We start from the raw sequence: 19,407 nt of genomic DNA on the forward strand, positions 1-19,407 counted from the left end.
ACAGTTCCATTCAGTTCCAGTTATGGTTCTGTTCAGATATTGCAACTTCAATAGGACACAGATGTATCCGAATGGAGAACAATACAACCAATGAACTGATAAAAGAGTGTACAGATCCATCAATGTAGCATGCCAAACACAGCAAGGACATTACACCATAAAGAGATCCGTGGCTATCTTAGTCGTAAGGGATCTGGATATAAGCAGCATCACAGACAAAAGGGATGTCTGCATACATGCCTGCAAGAGCACATCTTATGCATTCCAAGACAGTAAACAGATAAGCAAATGCAACAGCTGTCCAAAAGTGCATCCCAAACTTCCCCCAGTAGAGGCCAAGAGGCATCCACCGGCTGACTGTTCCGATGACCTGAAGGGCAATTTCCAGCAACATACCCATCACTACATGGAATCTGAAAAAGTGGGGCCACTCTTTTCGTCTCACGATCCCAAGATAAGCAACAAAGAAGTAAGCCATTAGGAACCAGCTTGGTAAACTCCCGATGGCGCCCAGAAACGGGTAGGTGAGGAATTCAAAGTCTTCTAGAAACGGGTGGAGATGGTAAGCGGTTTCAGCGTACATCCAAGTCTCGTGCAGAGGCATAAGGTATGGTAGGCATGCTAGAGTTCTCCACCACCATTTTGGTTTTTTGGTCATTGCTGGGTAACGGAAGCTATAAGGTACATCTTTTGATGCTCGTGGCGCCAAAAGGGTTTTTCTTCGCGGGGGTAAAACAGGTAATGTGTGAGAGAGACTGCCGTGCTCTCCATTCAGAAGTGGTGAGCACGAGGCTGAGAGATGTGATAGAGGCAGTCCTGAAAATACAAGGATAACTAGAAGAATCAGGTATAACCAAAACAAGCAATTTTGAAAATACCAAACAAGATTGTGCAAGCTGTTAAATCCTTGCTTCAGGCCATCTAAAAAATTTTAAAATTGTACAGAGAAATGGAATAAATCATCAAACGCATCAAGAAAGAGGAGATTCACATGCCTCTTGGCACCAAAGAATGAAGCACATTATGTGGTAGAGATGGTGCCCAAGAATTCTCGATGATGGAGAATGACCTTCGGGCAGGAAAATGGTGAATCCTCCTTGCAGAAACTCTGTATGACGGCGAGTTGAATGCCCTAGAACTCGTCAAAATATGTGCGCTGGGCGTGCTGCATCCATTTAGCATCATTACCAACTGCCTATGGAAAAGCAAGCAAGACAAGTACAGATACATAATTAATCATCGCAAAGGAAAAATGGAATGGAAAATCATGCAGATAACCAAATCCATAAATCTTTGTTTCGCGATAAAAAAAAACTGCTTCTTTTAAGCCCCATAAACATGTTGTCTGATACCTTAGATTCTGGAAATAAATAATAAGTTATGCTATGTAAAATCTTCATGCCCTCTCCACTAGTGGACTGAGCGAGACCAGAGCACAGCTAGACAAGAACCAATGCAATGTCTACAGATGCAGTAACTTGAATCTAGTGGTCACATTGAAGGAAAAAACACCAAAAAGGGGTCAAAGTTTTTCATTTTATTTGGGGGTCTACTGCAATTACAACACTGCAAAAGTTAATTTCGATTTTTGAGTTCATAGTTTGAAGTTCCTACAGCATGATTGATCACACCAGGGGTAACCAGAGTTTTCATCCAGCAAATGCACATAAGACGCGTGAACAATAAACACGGAACTGTTGCTTATACCACAACCAATAGCTTAATTCACTTGGGGACACTACTAAAACCAAAATAACTTGGCACGAAGAGACCAACGATGAATGAATCTCAGAAAGTATTATACTTCAGATAACGGCTTCCAGCAAATTAAGAATAAGAACCGAATCCAGAAGAGAAGACCAAAAGGCCTCGGAATTTCCCCCAAAAAAACAATTCTGAAAAGAGAAAGAACAGATCTTGTACTATACTATAGCTCATAAAATATATAAACAAGCTTTCGTATTACGGTATTAGTTTCTGAAGCTTCAAAGCTTCAATCCAGTTTCCGCGTGCAATCATAAATCAAACCCACCATGAGACGTTACAGCATTTCGGTAAAGCAAAAGGAAATGAGAGACAAAGTTTCAGAATTTCGACAAAACACAATAAGAAACACGATTCAAACCCTGGCACAGAGGTTGCTGACACCAGCTAAACCTACCAGCTCACAAAATCTTCAACGAATCAGAAATCACGAGGCAACAAATAAAAAATCATAATCCCAGAACACGAATTCGAAGAAGAACGTGTTTTTACCTTCGATTCCGATATGAGCACAGCGAAGATCGAGTTCGAACAGTAGGGTTTATCGTGCATTCATTCGAACTTCTTCACCCTATCCGTCGTTCTCACCCCCCAAAAAAACGAACCTTTATTTTTCTGTATCGTCATTTCCATTTTTATCCTTGGGCCGGGCTGGGCCCAAACACTTGTTTACATAATTAATTAATGATATTAATTAATTAAAAGATAATATGTAATAATGAGTCAATTTGATTACTAATTAAACGTTTGTTTAGTTTTGCTAACCTTTTTATTTGAGAGAAACCGCGCCTCGTGAAGAAAAATAAATCCACCAAATTTGAATCTTTCGTTTGTGTTTTCCAAAAGAATCTGCGAACGCGGAATCTTCCTCCGCCGCCACCGAAGTGCGATTCGTCGGAATGTCCAGTTCCCCCAACTCAACCGCCTCCGCGGCGGTGTCGCGTTCTCTCACCACTGTCTCGGAAACACCGGCGACACCAGCTACGGTCAGAACGCCGCCTTCTCAGCCACCGCCCGCTCCGCCGACGCTGCACAGAGCCCTAGCTCCGCCGTTTCAGCAGCACCACCATCCACACCCGTTCCAACAAGCTCAAAACCTCTACGCGCAGCCCTTCCCCGTGAGGCAGCCGAATTCCGTCGCCAGTTCGCCTCACCAAGATCCGTCGGCTCTTCTCTACCCGTTTACTAATTCGGGTCGAGGGTTTTCGACCCGACCCCGAAGACCCAGTTCCCCTTCCGTTTCCGATCCAGCCGTGACAGCGGGTAATCCTGGTGGATACCTTCCTCGGCCCGTTTTCGCATACCATCATCGGCAATTCGGGTCGAATCATTTGGACCCGATGATGCAGTTCATGAGAGCTGCTCATCCTCAGATGCACCAGTTCCATCACCTCGGCTCCGGTGCTCCTGTTGGGTCGGGACCCATAAGGGGAATTCCTCACTTCTTGCAGCCCAGGGTGAGGTTTCTACCATATTTCTCCTAAAATTTTCTTATTTGTTCTAGTTATTTGGGCTAGTGCCATTCCTAGACGACACATAGTTGGTTTTAGCTTTCTCGGAGAGGTTTTCAATTTTGGTTGGTTTTTCTGATGTGTTGATACTTAGGTTCATGTTCAGTTGTGGAAGTGTTTGTGGGAACAATGGTCAAAGATGTGATATTGCTAGCTCCTAATTCACGTAGTAGACTTAACAGAATCTAAGATGCCCATATACGTCATGGCACTGTGATGATGATCATCTTTGTTAATGGTGGATCCCTTTTTTTCGCACTTCTCATTTGGAAAGTTGCGTGTAGTTCGTGGAACCGTGTTTCAATTAACCTCAAATTGTTGCAAAAGGTTCATTCTTTAATCAATGTTTTGAGTACTCTAGTTTTCTATCTCCTGTCTTCCTCTCTGACTGGATTCTTGTCGAGTTTGGCACACTCAGATTTGTATTAAGTTACTACTCAGATGGTCATTTGCCACTAAGTTACTAAGATGTGTGATCATCTTTTGAAACAAAAGGTTGCATGTGCACAGCGAATTGTCTTCCTCAAAATATGTCTAAGCTTGTGGCTTTTCATGCTGAAATCATGTTGCTAGTTGTGCAAGAAATTTGTACCATTGTCGTTCATTGGCTGGATGCTCCTTGGTTTGCTCATCTTTACTTGGGTTCCTATACCTGCTATGTGATTAAGCTTATATTCCTTTGGGAAATAGTTATATTCAGTCCTCGTTGTTCTATTTTTCTGGATGAGGAAGGGTTAAAACTCTTTTTTATCAGATGAATGCTTATACTGTTTTGTGACTTTATGCAATTCAGCGCATAATCTTTGAGTTGAAAGTTTGGTTCTTGTTCTTGTTTCCTGTTGCATCTTCTCAGTTTGTAAATTTGGATGACTAGGTTGCCCCACCTTCGTCTTCAATTCTAGACAACACTGGCCATAAAAATGGAAGGTAAACTTTGAATCTCCCTGACAATTGTTGGCTATTATCTTCCTTTTTCATTTAGTTGAGCATATATAATCAAAACTGCCTTTAGCAACTTAGTCAATTTGCCATTTCTTCCCATGTTGTCAGAAGTCGGGATGAAGCACTAGTCCTTGTTAGAGGCAGAAAGGTAAGTGAATCCTTTATACTCTTGGTTTTAAGTAACTATTTGAACTCTTTACCTATTAGGAAAAAGACTGGTAGATTGTAGATTGTAATAAGTTCTCTTTTGTTTTGCAGGTAAGAATAACGGAAGGGGATTCTCTCTATTCTCTTTGTCGATCGTGGTTGAGAAACGGGGTTCATGAGGGAATTCAGGTTTGTATCATTCTCTCTATTCTCTGCAATCTTGCTCTCGTGGTTGTATAATGGTTAATAATATTCTAGGATCATTCTCTTGCAATGTACAACTTAAGTAGTTCTGTAAACTGACTGTGATCACCTAGCTGCTAGAGGCTTACTGATAGTGTTATTTTTTATGTGCAAAGGTATAACCCATTTGTTCTTCTGTCTTCCTTTGCCATAGGACATGCCAAAAGTTATAATTTTTGTATTTCCAGCAACCACTTTCTCTTAAAAAACGCAGCACAAAAATTTTCTGTCTTGCTCTGTTCCCCTCTACCAATTGCCAAACCCTTGACACTAAAGAGTTGCAACATACTAATGTGGGACAAAGTCTAAATAAACTGCACTTATGGTTTTGACTTACTTTGGCAGAGGCAAAGCAACGATACATTGAAGTCTTTGCCAAAGCCTTTGCCTGTGCATATGATGGAGTCAAGTCCACCAAAGGATTCAACTGAAGAACTGAATGAAGAAGACAATGAGGTTCCTTTTCTCTCCCAGAACTATGATATTATCTTCTATTGTTGTGTCTATTGACTCAGCAGAAGAGAAGATGTTTGTTCCAAAAATGTCCTGATAAAGTTGGTGTGAGTTATAGCTGCTTCCTCCTGATGTTTTGAGTTATACTATCTCATTCTCAAAGTGAGTTTACTCTTCTTTTTGATTCGGGTTAGGACGAGGAAGCTGTGAAAAAATTATCGGAGAAGGACCTTTTAAAAAGGCACGTTGCCAGAGCTAAGAAAGTCCGTGCCCGGTGAGTTACACAAGACCTTTCCTCTATATGCTCTTTCATTTTCCGGAACATAACCCTATCATGTTTGATGTGCTGCTTCGTCAGCTATTTACTTCTGTTTGTGTCTGAACCGACCTATACAACACCTAAGAAATCACCTCGTACTGTTCTTTAAACGTCTCTCGAGACATCTAAATGGATTTATGCGGATATATGCTTGCCAAGACGATTTCTTTTTCGTATCTTGTTGCTTCAAATGTGGAAAAATGCTATGGGGCGAGCCAAGACTCTGTCTTGTAAGCATCCCGAGTTAGATGCACTGGAAACATCTGACAGATTCAGCTAGTAGTTTTCTTGACAGTTTTTTTATGAAGATTTCTAATTCAGAACCGGGCTTTTTCGTTATCTTAGATTAAGAGAAGAACGGTTAAGGAGGATCGCGAGGTACAAAGCAAGGTTGGCTCTTCTTCTGCCACCAGCCGGAGAGCAATGCAGAAACGATTAGTTGAGGTCATGTAGTAAGAAATTCTTGCAGCTGTTTTAGGAAAACATGGTACAGTTATGTCTCCTTTGCTCTTTGCCTCTTGTGGATTCTTAGGAGTTTTGAGTTTTAGATTGATTTAGGTTTTCATATAAATAAATCTCGCAGAGCTACAAACCCAGACCGAAATTAATTACAAACCGGGAATTATTACACCAAAGACAATCCGGATTGATAACCAAACAAAGCAATGCAATCTCCAATAACCGGTTCAATACAAATAATCGACTCTTTTTGATATTTCTTTGTATCATTTCTACAAGAGTACGATGATTGAGATATGAGGTCGACTTGACTCAACGGTAAAACCATTTACCGTGGGGTCTGAGCTTGCGAGTTCGAATTCATCTCTCTACATTAAAATGTAGGAATAAAGTGGTCTAGTATATTCTAATCATTCCACATGATGGAGATACGGATTGGGTTGGTATTTTATTTCTACAAGAATACGATATAACAGTTTTTTATGGGATTAGATTTACTATGATTGAGATGCAATTTTTATTTATTTATTGCGATCATCATTTTTGAAATCATAATATGAAATTAGCTAATTTTGTATGTCAAACCATAAAATATCAAATGTACATTAAAAGTATAATATCAACAATTTATGGAAATTAACGGTCAACGATGACTTAACATATGTGATTATTATGATTCAGATGTATTTTATTAAAATCAAATCAGATATTATCTCGTAGAGATGTGTATTCTCATTGATATTTTAGTCGCAACGTTTCGAATAAAGTGGTAATTACATAAATATTGTGTATATGAGGGGCATGTGTTACAATTTTGTGGAGTTGTGACTGTCAGTTAGGACCGGGGTCACTGTCCGCTACAATCCTTTAAAATTTTATGAAATTAACCTCAATCTTTCAATAGAACCATGTTTTGGACCCTAATGTTTTTATATATTAAAAATAGAGCATAAACTTCTAAAATTTACTAACTTATCCAACTAGAAAATCTCTGACAACCCCAAGGGTAGGGTCTTTGCATAAAAGTTTAGGAAACTTTAGCATATCTCAAGATTATGAGTGGTTAGTTGTAAATTTGTAAAACTTTTCCCTGCTATAAAGCTCCCCATCATCCTCTTGTTACTCCAAAATTCAAGAACCAACATACTTGTCAAATCCAGTGCTTGTCCAATGGCGGAAGCAACACGGACTTGTTGGCTTCAGTGGAGGATGCTGGTACCGATCATCGCTTTCGTTCTGTTTTCTTCCACCGTTTCCGGAAATTTCTTTGAACCCTTCAACGTGAGCTACGACCACCGAGCTCTAATCGTCGCCGGAAAACGGCGAATGCTAGTCTCCGCCGGAATTCACTACCCACGCGCCACTCCCGAGGTAATTATCGCATCTTTTACGCGGATTTTTTTTCCGATGATCGCATTCAGTAGCTCAGTAATTCGACGAATTCTGATGGGTTGTTCGAGGTTTAGCTGGATTAGTCGAGATTCAAGTTGTGCATACTTGTTTCGGACGCTGGGACTTCTAGTATTAGCGTTAGGTTGATGCTAACATTGAATTAGACTCTTTGGCAATCCACCGGAGAAGATTTCGAAAAGGAGTAGCTTCCTGAGGGGCACTTAGATGGACAACTTTAAATTCTTGCGATCTTATGATGTTGGCTTTGTATCAGATGTGGCCTGATCTCATTGCAAAGAGCAAAGAGGGTGGTGCAGATGTGGTTCAAACTTACGTCTTCTGGAATGGGCACGAGCCTGTAAAGGGTCAGGTCGACCAAATACTGTGCCCTGTCTCATTTTAAGCCCTTGTTGCCCATGGTTCTCACTGCAAATTTTGATGGTTGTTTTGTACTGCTTATTCAGTATAACTTTGAAGGAAGATATGACCTTGTCAAATTTGTGAAGCTTGTTGGATCGAGTGGGTTGTATCTCCATCTGCGTATAGGCCCTTATGTTTGCGCTGAGTGGAATTTCGGGTATATCCTTTCTTTTGGTTTGTCTTCTTGAATAATTTTCTTCTTTGCGTGAAGCATGTTTCATTATCTGAGTAATAAATAGTGCTGGTGAATGCTGGAATTCCACATTATCTTACATTAAGGGCCAAATTAAATCTATCGTTTGCATCTCTTGAACTTCTGTCTCTTTGATCCTTTTCCTCAAATCTCGTAGGGGCTTCCCAGTTTGGTTGCGTGATATTCCCGGCATAGAGTTTCGAACAGATAACAAACCTTTTAAGGTACAATCTGAGGATGAGAGTGCATGCCCCATTTCCTTTGTTTATGTAGAGTTTCATTTGTTTTAGCTTAGTTATTTTCTTAAATAGTCATGTATCTGTTTTTTGTTATTTTCAGGAGGAGATGCAGCTCTTTGTTAAGAAGATTGTGGATCTTATGCGAGAAGAAAAGCTATTCTGCTGGCAAGGTGGTCCGATAATCATGTTGCAGGTGAAAAGCTATTCTAACTGATTTGTTTCCTAAGCATCAATGTTTCTTTCTTTTGTATTATAAAATTGATTGTTCTTATGTTGACACGGTCTGACATTCTTTCTTCTCTATGATAATTTTCGTCTGACTGATCAGCCTTAAGGAGTTCTTGCATAATATTGCAGCTTGTTCGATGACCCATCCATGACTAGAATTTTTTTCCATACTCAGATTGAGAATGAATATGGGGATATTGAGAAATCATTCGGACAGAAGGGAAAAGATTATGTCAAATGGGCTGCTAGCATGGCTCTGGGGCTTGGTGCTGGAGTTCCGTGGGTTATGTGCAGGCAAACGGACGCCCCAGAGAATATCGTAATGTCGTTAACTTGATTTTGGTGCTGTAAGATTTCTCCACAATGATATATCCTGCTTTTGTGTGGCCTGTCCACCAGGTTGATATAAAGTTTCAAGATTTTCTTTGGGTTCCTAAAATATGATTGAGATGCTCGTGTGAGGGAGATTATGTTTCTGGCAGGTGTCCCTTTGTGTTTATCAAAACATTGACTTTCACTTTATTCAATCTCTTGTGTCTCAGATAGATGCATGCAATGGATACTATTGTGATGGGTTTAAACCTAATTCGAATAAGAAGCCCGTACTCTGGACAGAGGATTGGGATGGATGGTATGCATTCTGAGAGTGATTTGCTTTTATCAATCAGTTCTATCGAGGAAGTGCTTTTCGGATTTGCATTTTTCAGGTTCCGTTTTATTGAGATACTCCAATGCGTTTTTGACGATGTCCTATCCATGTCTTGAGACGTAGAGTGTATTTCATGTAATTTTAGGTTTTATCTAACATGTCAGATACGTGGTTGGGTAGTATAAAACTTGTTTCATCTCTTAATGAGAAAGAGAAAAATTTTGTTTCTCCTTGAAAAATTTGTTTCTTTTTGCGATTTTGTTATGGCTTCTACTAAGATAATTATATTGTATCATAGTAACTGATCAGATTAACTCGGCTTTTGAAGGTATGCAAGGTGGGGTGGACGTTTGCCTCACAGGCCTGCCGAAGATCTTGCTTTCGCAGTTGCACGATTTTATCAGCGTGGAGGAAGCTTTCAAAATTATTACATGGTACAGTACATAGCTTAAATAAACAATTATTTTTCTTCATGCTATAGTAAGGTTTCTGCGTTATTTCCCTCCAACAGAAACCTCCCCACTTTGGAAGCAAGTATTAGAGACATTTTTGCATAATTATCTCTAAATGTTTTCACTTAGCTTGGATATGAATCACTATTGATGAACATTCGATACTTTCATGTGCTTGTGCCGCATATATTGATGAGCCTATCATATGGTTGCAGTATTTTGGTGGAACGAACTTTGGTCGAACTTCCGGTGGTCCGTTCTATATCACAAGCTATGATTATGATGCTCCTCTTGATGAATATGGTGGGTGAAATTTATACTGTCAGGAAATCAGTCGGTAAGAAATATGTAGTCAGGTAATTCTGAACTGATTGTCTGTGTCCTTCACTAAGGTCTGAGGAGTGAGCCAAAATGGGGGCATCTAAAGGATCTACATGCCGCTATAAAACTTTGTGAGCCTGCGCTTGTTGCAGCAGATTCACCTCAATACATAAAATTGGGACCAAGGCAGGAGGTCTGTTCTGACTCTTTGCAATTTCGTTAACTATCCATTGCTAAATCTGTCTGCGTGAGAACGATGATAAAACTTAGAGGTTACTTTTCTTTTCTAATAGATAAAAGAGAGATAATGTTAGATTGATTCTTCACTGGTTGGTCTCCTTTTCTCTGGCATCACAATTTTTTGCTGAGATCTAACAAATTCAAATGTTGGTTGACTTAAAGTTGAACTTTATGTACTGATATCTTAAAACCTGTTACAATGTATATGAGGTGCCCTTGAGTTTATTTTTCAGTCTGTACTTAAAAATTGATGTTAAACAATTCAAATTCAGGCGCATGTCTATCATGGTGATAGCCAGACTGAAGGAAAGATCTGCTCTGCATTTCTCGCAAACATTGATGAGCGTAGAGCCGTGTCTGTGAAATTTAATGGCCAGTCGTATACTTTACCACCTTGGTCAGTGAGTATATTGCCAGACTGCAGAAATGTTGCCTTCAGCACTGCAAAGGTTTGATTTCTATTGAATCTATTCCTGGTTGTATTGGATATGCGTCGGTTTGCTAAATGTGTGTGCATGCCCGAAAAGATATCAGTCTATAGTCCTTGTCTTTTTAAAATTCAGACCACTGTTAGTCGGCCATTTCCTTTAGAATTTCCAGGCATATGCTGCTTTCTTGCAGAAAACTGACAGCAATGACTAAATTTCCTAATGCATGTTCCATTGGAATTTTCCCTTTCAGACACCTAGAGAGGCTAATATTGTATATAGTTTCCTGGTATGACTATCTAAAACAGTTGCAAGCTTTTGTAACATGAAAGTAGTAATAATGACAGGAAGATAATATCCAACTTTCTCCTGCTTTGAACTTGAAATTTTCCTGATTTATCGGGCGATTGCCAATTATTTGCGTTCTCTGATGGCGTCTTCTGGTCTATATGTCCACTTATTTTACAACATGTTTCATGAGATTCTTGCTTTTCTTTCCTTGAGCAGGTGGGGGCACAAACCTCTGTGAAAACGGCAGAGTTGGTCACTCCTCCTTTCGGTAGCCTTTCTATAATGCAGAAAACAATGAATGAGGATGACGTGTCTAATATCTCAAAATCCTGGATGGCTTTGAAAGAGCCTATTGGCATTTGGAATGAAAACAATTTCACCTTCCAAGGATTATTGGAACATTTGAATGTCACGAAAGATAGTTCTGATTACCTATGGCATAAGACAAGGTAGCAACTCTGAACTGTCTGTTTCATAATTTGTCCACCAGCAATCATTCAAGGTAAAGAAACTGTGGATAGATGATCAAGAACGGTTTTCTATCAAAATTTGGGAGATTTTCTGATCTGTTTATTTATGTATTCTAATGGAAAATAAGTACTGTGATGTCAATAACATTCACTAATCAGTTGTCTTTCTTTAGTTTCGTTTCTAATGCATTTCCACTTGTTCCAACTAAATGTAGAATATTGGTATCTGAGGAAGATATCTCATTTTGGGAGGAAAATGGAGCAAACCCAGCAGTTTCAATTGATAGCATGCGTGATGTGTTGCGTATATTTGTTAATGGACAACACTCAGGTAATTTACACTTCTTTCTTCTGCCTCTTCATCTTATCTGTTGTATCTGTTTGTGTTTGCTCGTGTTGTTACTCTATGAGTTCGGTTATAAATAGTAACAACATTTAAAAAACAAGAGTATTAGAATGAACCATGCACTCTAGAGATTCTCTCTTGCTTCTTCAACTAACTTGTCTTTTTCCGTCTCATGGAAGTAAAGGCAGTGTCGTTGGTCACTGGGTGAAGGCAGTGCAACCCGTTCGTTTTGTTCAGGGATACAATGATTTAATTCTGCTTACCCAGACAGTGGGTTTACAGGTAATTCAATTGGCAATATTATCTCTGTTTTTCTCTCTTTTTGCATTTTAAATATTGACTATGATCTTATTTGATATGATGGCGCAGAATTATGGTGCCTTCTTGGAGAAGGATGGAGCGGGTTTTAGAGGCCAAGCAAAGATTACAGGATTCAAGAACGGGGATGTGGACCTCTCCAAATTATCATGGACTTACCAGGTGGGAGAACCTTAACTTTCAAATGCTACGGTCACGTAGTTTCATACTTTTTTTTTTGGTTGCATTCTTTCTGAAGAAACAAGAACCATCAAGGAACCTTTGAATTTTCTTTGTGTCGTTGTTCTAGGTGGGACTAAAAGGCGAATCTGAGAAAATATATGCCGTCGAAAATAATGCAAATGCTGAATGGAGTATCTTGGAGCCCGATGTTTCGCCATCAATCTTTACGTGGTACAAGGTTAAATCTGCATCTCTTCAACTAATCTGTCAAACATTATGTGTTTTTTTTTGTCAAATTTTTCATTTCTCAAGAAAAAAAAAACGTTTTATTGGCTTTTTCCGATTTTTCTACTCACCATTGGTTACTCCTTTTCTTTCCCTTATTGAATCAGACGTACTTCGTTACCCCGGATGGCACAGATCCTGTTGTTCTTGACTTCGGAAGTATGGGAAAGGGCCAAGCCTGGGTCAATGGACACCATATTGGCCGGTACTGGAATATTACTTCCTCCAAAGATGGGTGCGAAGCTTGTGATTATCGTGGAGCTTACGACTCGGACAAGTGCAGAACAAACTGTGGAAACCCTACTCAAACCCGGTAATAAATCCATAACCATTTATGCTAATTGACAAAAAGAAGTCAATTGCTGAATCTTGGAAACTTTAGTTCAATATTCGCACTTAGTTCTTTGCTGAGGTTTACAATGGCTCCATGAATGATTCTTGATTACCGATCGTGCAGGTACCATGTACCACGTTCATGGTTAAACCCATCAAACAATCTACTCGTTCTCTTTGAAGAGATTGGGGGAAACCCGTTCAAGATATCGGTTAAGACAGTTACTGCTTCCCTTCTGTGTGCTCAAGTATCAGAATCACACTACCCACCTCTTCGGAAATGGTCCAAACCAGAGTTTATGAACGGAACTATCTCGATAGAAGGCACCGCACCAGAAATGCATTTGCACTGTGAAGAGGGAAATGTAATATCATCCATTGAATTCGCAAGCTATGGTACTCCAAAGGGTAGTTGCCAGAATTTCTCCACAGGCAGATGCCATTCATCCAACTCGTTAAGCATCGTCTCTGAGGTAACTTATAATTTACCCTTCTTAGCATACTTGCGTAAATGATATCAAGAATCTAGTTATGATTCTCAATGTTTTCACAATCACCACACAGTAACATTTTTTTCCTGCAGGCTTGCGAAGGACGGAACAGCTGTTTTGTCGAAGTCTCGAATGCTGCGTTTGGGAACGACCCGTGCCGGGGAACGGTCAAGACGTTAGCCGTCATGGCACGATGCTCCCCGTCCTGGAAAACGGGATATCTCGGGCTTCGGAGCACAGTGAGCAGATCGGAACAATGAAGTTCAACATCATCACAGCCAGAATCTTGATGATCTGCTGCGTCAATCATCATAATAATGCTTCAGAGGCTGCACCGAGTAAGTTTGATCTTGGTCTTTAAAGTCATTGTCATCCACTTGATTTGGAACCAAATAAAATAAAAAAAATTATAAAACTGTGTAAATGCATATGATTTTATTTACTTCTTCTTTGATCGTTCGTTAAATGTAATCTGAATCGGTACTAATCTCTTCACAGATATCAGAAACCGATGCTGAACCAGAAAAATCGGAATCAGCAGAAAAGATTTAGCCGAAAACTAAACGTAGAATGTCATGTAATTGTGAAAGTAGGACCACGTTGCATGATAAAGTATATCCTATTAGAAATTCAGAGAATAAACTAAACGTTGACGTAAAACGATCACAACCAATGGATGAGGGCACGTTATATTATAATGTGATATAATATAATATTTGAATAAAACAAACGTAATATAAGATGGGTACTTCTGCATGGAAAGGAACTTGTGTGAAAGCCATGTCAAAGGCGAAGAAACATTACGAGGAGAGATTACTCTCTCTGGGCCACATGCTCTCAGATAATGCCCCTCTTGCTCGCCATACACCCCCCCTTTTTTTTTTCTTTTTATTATTTTCCCAAATAAAAAATATTTTTTTTTGGTATTGAGAATATTAAATTATTAATTGAAAGACGCCACACGGTGTGGAGGGTTTGAGAGGAGAAGAAGCGGGAAGCTCGCATAGGGAAGCGGACAATCCATGAGGAAAGAGACGATAACGAACTCTGCTACTAACTCGGGTTAATCTGCCACGTGGACATATCGATGCCGTACACGTGTGGCTTCTCCATTGGCCCCACCGCCTACCTCCGCTCCCTCATACCTTCGTTCACGTTCAATCCGCCATTTCTGCACATTCTCACCTTTTCCCCAGAAAGTCTTGTGAACTTTTTTCTCCCATTACTCTTTCCGTCGTTATCAGAAAGACGAAAGCTTTTCTTCTTTTGCTTGCCACTTTCTGGACTTGGTTCTGTCTCACGTTACATCTTTCCGCAGGTTTTCCTTTCTTACGCTCCAAGAAAGAAAATCTTGAGTATCATTTTTCCTTCAATCCAAACACTTCCCGAGAAAAGAAAAACGAAAGAACCAAACTTTCTCGTGAAACTCGGTCCCTCAGTCTTTGATGCCTGCGGAGTCAATCTCTTAATACATCCACAAGAAGAACCCACTTGCTTTTCTTAGACACCCATCAAAGAAAATCCACAGGCCCGTATTATTTCCCGAGAAACAAACAGAAAATCAGCCCCAGAGAATGGCGGGAAACGAGTGGATAAATGGGTATCTGGAGGCGATATTGGACAGCCGAGCTCAGGCGATAGAGGAGCAGCGTCCGCAGGCGCCGCCGGTGAATTCGAGAGACGGAGGGCAATTCTTCAATCCGACAAAGTACTTCGTCGAGGAGGTCGTAACCGGCGTGGACGAGACCGACCTTCACCGGACATGGATCAAGGTCGTCGCCACGCGTAACTCCCGTGAGCGCAACTCGCGCCTCGAGAACATGTGCTGGAGAATCTGGCACCTCACTCGCAAGAAGAAGCAGGTACGTGTCACTCTGTATATATACATATATATTGATATGTACATGTAACCATACATACATCTCTTGTTCATATATACACGCATGTATCTAAATGAACACAGCTGGAATGGGAAGTGTCGCAACGGCAAGCGCACAGAAGATGGGAAAGGGAACAAGGACGAAGAGATGCGACGGAGGATTTGTCGGAGGACTTATCAGAAGGGGAGAAAGGTGACGGCGTCGGGGAAATCGTTCAACCAGAGACGCCCAGGAGAAGGTTGCAACGCAATCCCTCAATCATCGAGATCTGGTCCGATGACAAGAAAGAGAATCGGCTCTACATCGTACTCATCAGGTCATTAGACAAAACACTGATCCTCTCTGTTTCGATCGGAGTGTTATATGTAAAAAGCTCACAAGAACAGTCCCTTCTTTCGGCAGCTTGCACGGGCTGGTTCGTGGGGAGCAAATGGAGCTTGGTCGTGATTCCGACACTGGTGGACAGGTACTTTCTGTTCTAAGCTCTCTTGTTTTTTCTCAGTAGATTGCATCTTGTCTGAACGATTTCTGGCAGGTGAAATACGTGGTGGAGCTAGCTCGAGCGCTTGCAAAGATGCCGGGTGTATACCGAGTGGATCTGTTCACTCGTCAAATCTGCTCGCCGGAAGTCGACTGGAGCTATGCCGAGCCGACAGAGATGCTGACCGCAGGAGCTGTCGAGGATGGAGACGCTGACGAAGCCGGAGAGAGCAGCGGAGCTTACATTATTAGAATCCCCTTCGGCCCGCGAGACAAATACCTCAGAAAAGAGCTCTTATGGCCTCATATCCAAGAATTCGTCGATGGAGCCTTAGCCCACATCCTGAACATGTCCAAGGTTTTGGGCGAACAGATCGGACAGGGCAAACCCGTGTGGCCTTACGTGATTCACGGGCATTACGCCGATGCAGGAGACAGTGCGGCTCTTCTGTCAGGTGCATTGAATGTTCCGATGGTCTTGACGGGTCATTCCCTCGGGAGAGACAAGCTGGAGCAGCTTCTGAAGCAAGGGAGGCAGTCGAAGGAAGATATAAACTCGACGTATAAGATCATGAGGAGGATAGAGGCGGAAGAGCTTTCTCTTGATGCTGCAGAGCTTGTAATCACGAGCACAAGGCAGGAGATCGACGAGCAGTGGGGACTGTATGATGGGTTCGATGTCAAACTCGAGAAAGTCTTGAGGGCTCGTTCTAGACGCGGTGTTAATTGTCACGGACGGTTCATGCCAAGAATGGCTGTACGTACAATATTTTCCCGAGAAATCTGCCCCCCAGAAAATAAAACTTACGAGTTTTATTTTGTGCAGGTCATTCCTCCGGGAATGGATTTCACGAATGTCGTGGTGCAAGAAGATACACCTGAGGTCGACGGGGAGCTATCAGCGTTGACAGGAGGAGCCGAGGGGTCCTCTCCAAAGGCGGTTCCGACCATATGGTCCGAGGTGAGTCTTCTCTTCCAGATTCACGTTTTCTGCAGGTCGATTTCGATCTGGTAATCATGCTTTTCGGGTTTTTTGGACTGCAGGTTATGAGATTTTTCACAAATCCGCACAAACCGATGATCTTGGCACTGTCTAGACCCGACCCGAAAAAGAACATAACCACCCTTTTGAAAGCCTTTGGAGAGTGCAGGCCTCTCCGGGAGCTAGCTAATCTCGTAAGGACGTTTGTTTTTTCAGAGAAAACTCTCTCGCTCGAGAGAGAGAGAATCTTGTAAGGAGATTCATCAAGGTTTCCTGTTCGTTTGCAGACTCTGATAATGGGAAACCGGGATGATATAGAGGAGATGTCAGCCGGGAATGCCAGCGTTCTTACAACGGTTCTGAAACTCATCGACAAGTACGATCTTTATGGCCTTGTCGCCTACCCCAAGCATCATAAGCAATCTGATGTTCCTGACATATACAGACTTGCAGCCAAAACAAAGGTCTGGCCCTCGGTTTTTTTTTCCTTGAACTATAGCCACGCTTTGTCTTGATTTTTTGCTCACAAGATTATATGAATGATGCAGGGAGTTTTCATAAACCCAGCTCTTGTCGAGCCTTTTGGCCTTACACTGATCGAGGTTAGTCCATCGTCGATGCATATATCCGAGTTATATAAACGCAGAGATTTACAGGTTTTGTGAATCATTCCATGAAATGCAGGCTGCAGCTCACGGGCTTCCGATGGTGGCAACAAAGAATGGAGGACCAGTTGACATACACCGGGTAAGAGAAGGGAAGACCGATCTGAATAGAGACATGTCCTTCGATTCCAGATTTGTTTTTATGATATTTTTACATGGTTTTATCAGGCTTTGGGCAATGGGTTGCTCGTAGATCCGCACGATCAGGCAGCCATAGCTAACGCATTGCTCAAGCTGGTGTCGGAGAAGAACCTGTGGATGGATTGCAGGAAAAACGGGTGGAAGAACATTCACCTGTTCTCGTGGCCAGAGCATTGCCGGACTTACCTCACCCGAGTGGCCGCCTGTCGTATGAGACATCCACAGTGGCAGACCGACATGGATGAACTGGCTGCTAACGAGGACGAATCTTCCCTCAACGATTCTCTCAAAGACGTCCAAGATATGTCTCTGCGTTTATCTGTGGACGGAGACAAATCGTCCTTGAGCTACTCCGTCGACCCTAATGCCGATCCTGTCAAGCAAGTCATGAGCCAGTTCAGGCAACCCGAATCCGAAACCAAAGCCAGAACCGAACAGGGGAAGAAGGCTACGGATAACGCCGGGAGCAAGTATCCGGTCCTGAGGCGAAGGGGACGGCTGGTGGTCTTTGCATTGGACTGCTACGACGAAAATGGAGCTCCGGACGCGACCAGGATGATCCCGATCATTCAGAACGTGATAAAGGCGGCGAGATCGGATGCGCAGATGGCGAGAAACACGGGATTCGCGATCTCGACGTCGCTGCCGCTGGACGAGTTGACTCAGTTCATGAAGACGGGAAAGATGCAGGCGAGCGAGTTCGACGCGTTGATATGCAGCAGCGGGAGCCAGGTGTATTACCCGGGCGGGGAAGAAGGGAAGCTGCTGCCGGATCAGGATTACGCCACGCATATCGATTACCGATGGGGGAACGAAGGGCTGAAGAACACGGTCTGGAATCTGATGAACAACTCTCCTAAAGGATCTGGAGGCGTGATCGAGGAGGATCGGCGATCGAGCAACGAACACTGCGTGGCGTATTCGATAAGAGATCGCTCAAAGGTGAATCGAATCGAATCGAATTCGGATTGTTTGACGAAAGGGGTAATGATCGGGGGGTTTTTTTGCAGGTGATGAGAGTGGAAGACTTGCGGCAGAAGTTACGGTTGAGAGGGCTTCGTTGTCATCCGATGTACTGCAGGAACTCCACCAGGTTGCAGATCGTTCCTCTTCTCGCTTCTCGTTCTCAAGCTCTTAGGTATCTCTCATCGTTTTCTTTTCTGGTTTATTCATCTGTTCATTCTTTTGGTTCGGTTTTAAACGGTTTACGGTTTCGGTTAGAGCCCGGTTTGTACGGTTCAGTTCAATATGCTCGGTCACGTGAACACATTGAAGAGAAGGTGTCACCACTAGTAGTAACGGTCTGTCACGGAGAGTTTTGGTGATTACCGGTTAAGTTTATGAATCTGGAATTGATTTCCGGTTCGGGCAGGTACCTGTTCGTGCGGTGGAGGTTAAACGTGGCGAACATGTACGTCGTGGTGGGAGAGAGCGGCGACACGGACTACGAGGAGCTGATATCTGGGGCCCACAGGACGGTGATCGTGAAGGGACTCGTGGCGGCGAAGGGCTCCTCCGACGAGCTTCTCCGGTCGCCGGAGTCCGACCTCCGAGAAGACATCGTTCCGTCGGAGTCTCCCTTCGTCGGTTCGGTTAAGACCGATTCTCCGGTTAACGAGATAACCAACCTTTTCAAGCACCTCTCCAAAGCTACCCATTGATCGATTTCCCGGTTGCATCATACATACGCATATTATATATATGTAGAGGTACACTACATTGGATACAATATTGAACCCGATATTGGTCTTCTCTTAACAAAATTGGATTTTTGGTTCTTTTCCTTTCTGATGTTTGGAGTAGAGAAATAGATTAGTGATTTCTGAAGGAAACATGATCTTTGTTAGATTTGGTTGAATTATTATTTTTTAAAAAAACTCAATAAAATTTAAAAAAAATCTAAAAAAAATCAGGGAAAATGACATTTTGCTACACGAATGTTTAAAATGTGATTTTTTCCTACACGAACTTTTAATTTGACAAAAAACTACACCATTTTATCAAATATGCCAAATTGATACACAAACTATCCAATTTAACTGCAATTTTCTACACAATCCGAATTGGGTGTTAAATGTCTGTTAATTGATGACGTGGCACGCTACGTGGTGTCTTGTCATTAATAAATATCTTATTTTGATAGTAAATTATGATTGGTCATCT

At 41.9% G+C, this 19,407-nt stretch overlaps 4 protein-coding genes across 8 annotated transcripts; 3 read left to right on the top strand and 1 right to left on the bottom strand.

Moving 5' to 3' along the window:
• Positions 1–64: 64 nt before the first annotated feature.
• On the bottom strand, positions 65–2,358 carry LOC104801019 (protein TIC 20-I, chloroplastic). The gene is made up of 3 exons (XM_010524082.1): positions 2,257–2,358; positions 996–1,195; positions 65–816 (listed from the first exon to the last, which is right to left on the bottom strand). The coding sequence occupies exons 2-3, from the start codon at positions 1,183–1,185 to the stop codon at positions 179–181; spliced, it is 828 nt and encodes a 275-aa protein (XP_010522384.1). The 5' UTR covers positions 1,186–1,195; positions 2,257–2,358; the 3' UTR covers positions 65–178.
• Positions 2,359–2,553: 195 nt separating this feature from the next.
• On the top strand, positions 2,554–5,891 carry LOC104801020 (polyadenylate-binding protein 1-B). 4 transcript variants are annotated; one of them, XM_010524084.1, is made up of 7 exons: positions 2,555–3,221; positions 4,150–4,202; positions 4,329–4,365; positions 4,476–4,553; positions 4,953–5,063; positions 5,255–5,334; positions 5,725–5,891. In XM_010524084.1, the coding sequence occupies exons 1-7, from the start codon at positions 2,664–2,666 to the stop codon at positions 5,816–5,818; spliced, it is 1,011 nt and encodes a 336-aa protein (XP_010522386.1). In that variant the 5' UTR covers positions 2,555–2,663; the 3' UTR covers positions 5,819–5,891. The 4 variants fall into 4 exon arrangements, with proteins under 4 accessions (XP_010522387.1, XP_010522388.1, XP_010522386.1 ...); XM_010524083.2 differs by having other exon boundaries at positions 2,557–3,221; positions 4,326–4,365; XM_010524085.1 differs by lacking the exon at positions 4,476–4,553 and having other exon boundaries at positions 2,554–3,221; positions 4,326–4,365.
• Positions 5,892–6,980: 1,089 nt separating this feature from the next.
• Positions 6,981–13,587, top strand: LOC104801021 (beta-galactosidase 9). The gene is made up of 19 exons (XM_010524087.1): positions 6,981–7,209; positions 7,505–7,600; positions 7,695–7,807; positions 8,001–8,067; positions 8,183–8,275; positions 8,486–8,629; positions 8,853–8,941; positions 9,288–9,393; positions 9,627–9,714; positions 9,804–9,925; positions 10,245–10,421; positions 10,908–11,140; positions 11,377–11,492; positions 11,692–11,789; positions 11,877–11,987; positions 12,115–12,225; positions 12,380–12,585; positions 12,730–13,078; positions 13,189–13,587. The coding sequence occupies exons 1-19, from the start codon at positions 7,009–7,011 to the stop codon at positions 13,354–13,356; spliced, it is 2,688 nt and encodes an 895-aa protein (XP_010522389.1). The 5' UTR covers positions 6,981–7,008; the 3' UTR covers positions 13,357–13,587.
• Positions 13,588–14,083: 496 nt separating this feature from the next.
• LOC104801022 (probable sucrose-phosphate synthase 3) lies at positions 14,084–19,027 on the top strand. 2 transcript variants are annotated; one of them, XM_010524090.2, is made up of 12 exons: positions 14,084–14,958; positions 15,060–15,292; positions 15,379–15,442; positions 15,512–16,213; positions 16,283–16,417; positions 16,501–16,632; positions 16,726–16,902; positions 16,987–17,040; positions 17,123–17,185; positions 17,272–18,186; positions 18,255–18,337; positions 18,617–19,027. In XM_010524090.2, exons 1-12 carry the CDS (start codon positions 14,671–14,673, stop codon positions 18,903–18,905), a joined length of 3,135 nt encoding a protein of 1,044 aa, XP_010522392.1. In that variant the 5' UTR covers positions 14,084–14,670; the 3' UTR covers positions 18,906–19,027. The 2 variants fall into 2 exon arrangements, with proteins under 2 accessions (XP_010522392.1, XP_010522391.1); XM_010524089.2 differs by having other exon boundaries at positions 14,087–14,958; positions 18,255–18,382.
• The last annotated feature ends 380 nt before the right edge of the window (positions 19,028–19,407 follow it).

Source organism: Tarenaya hassleriana, unplaced genomic scaffold (genome assembly GCF_000463585.1).
Source record: "Tarenaya hassleriana unplaced genomic scaffold, ASM46358v1 Cleome7, whole genome shotgun sequence".
In the NCBI taxonomy this organism is placed as follows: Eukaryota; Viridiplantae; Streptophyta; class Magnoliopsida; order Brassicales; family Cleomaceae; genus Tarenaya; species Tarenaya hassleriana.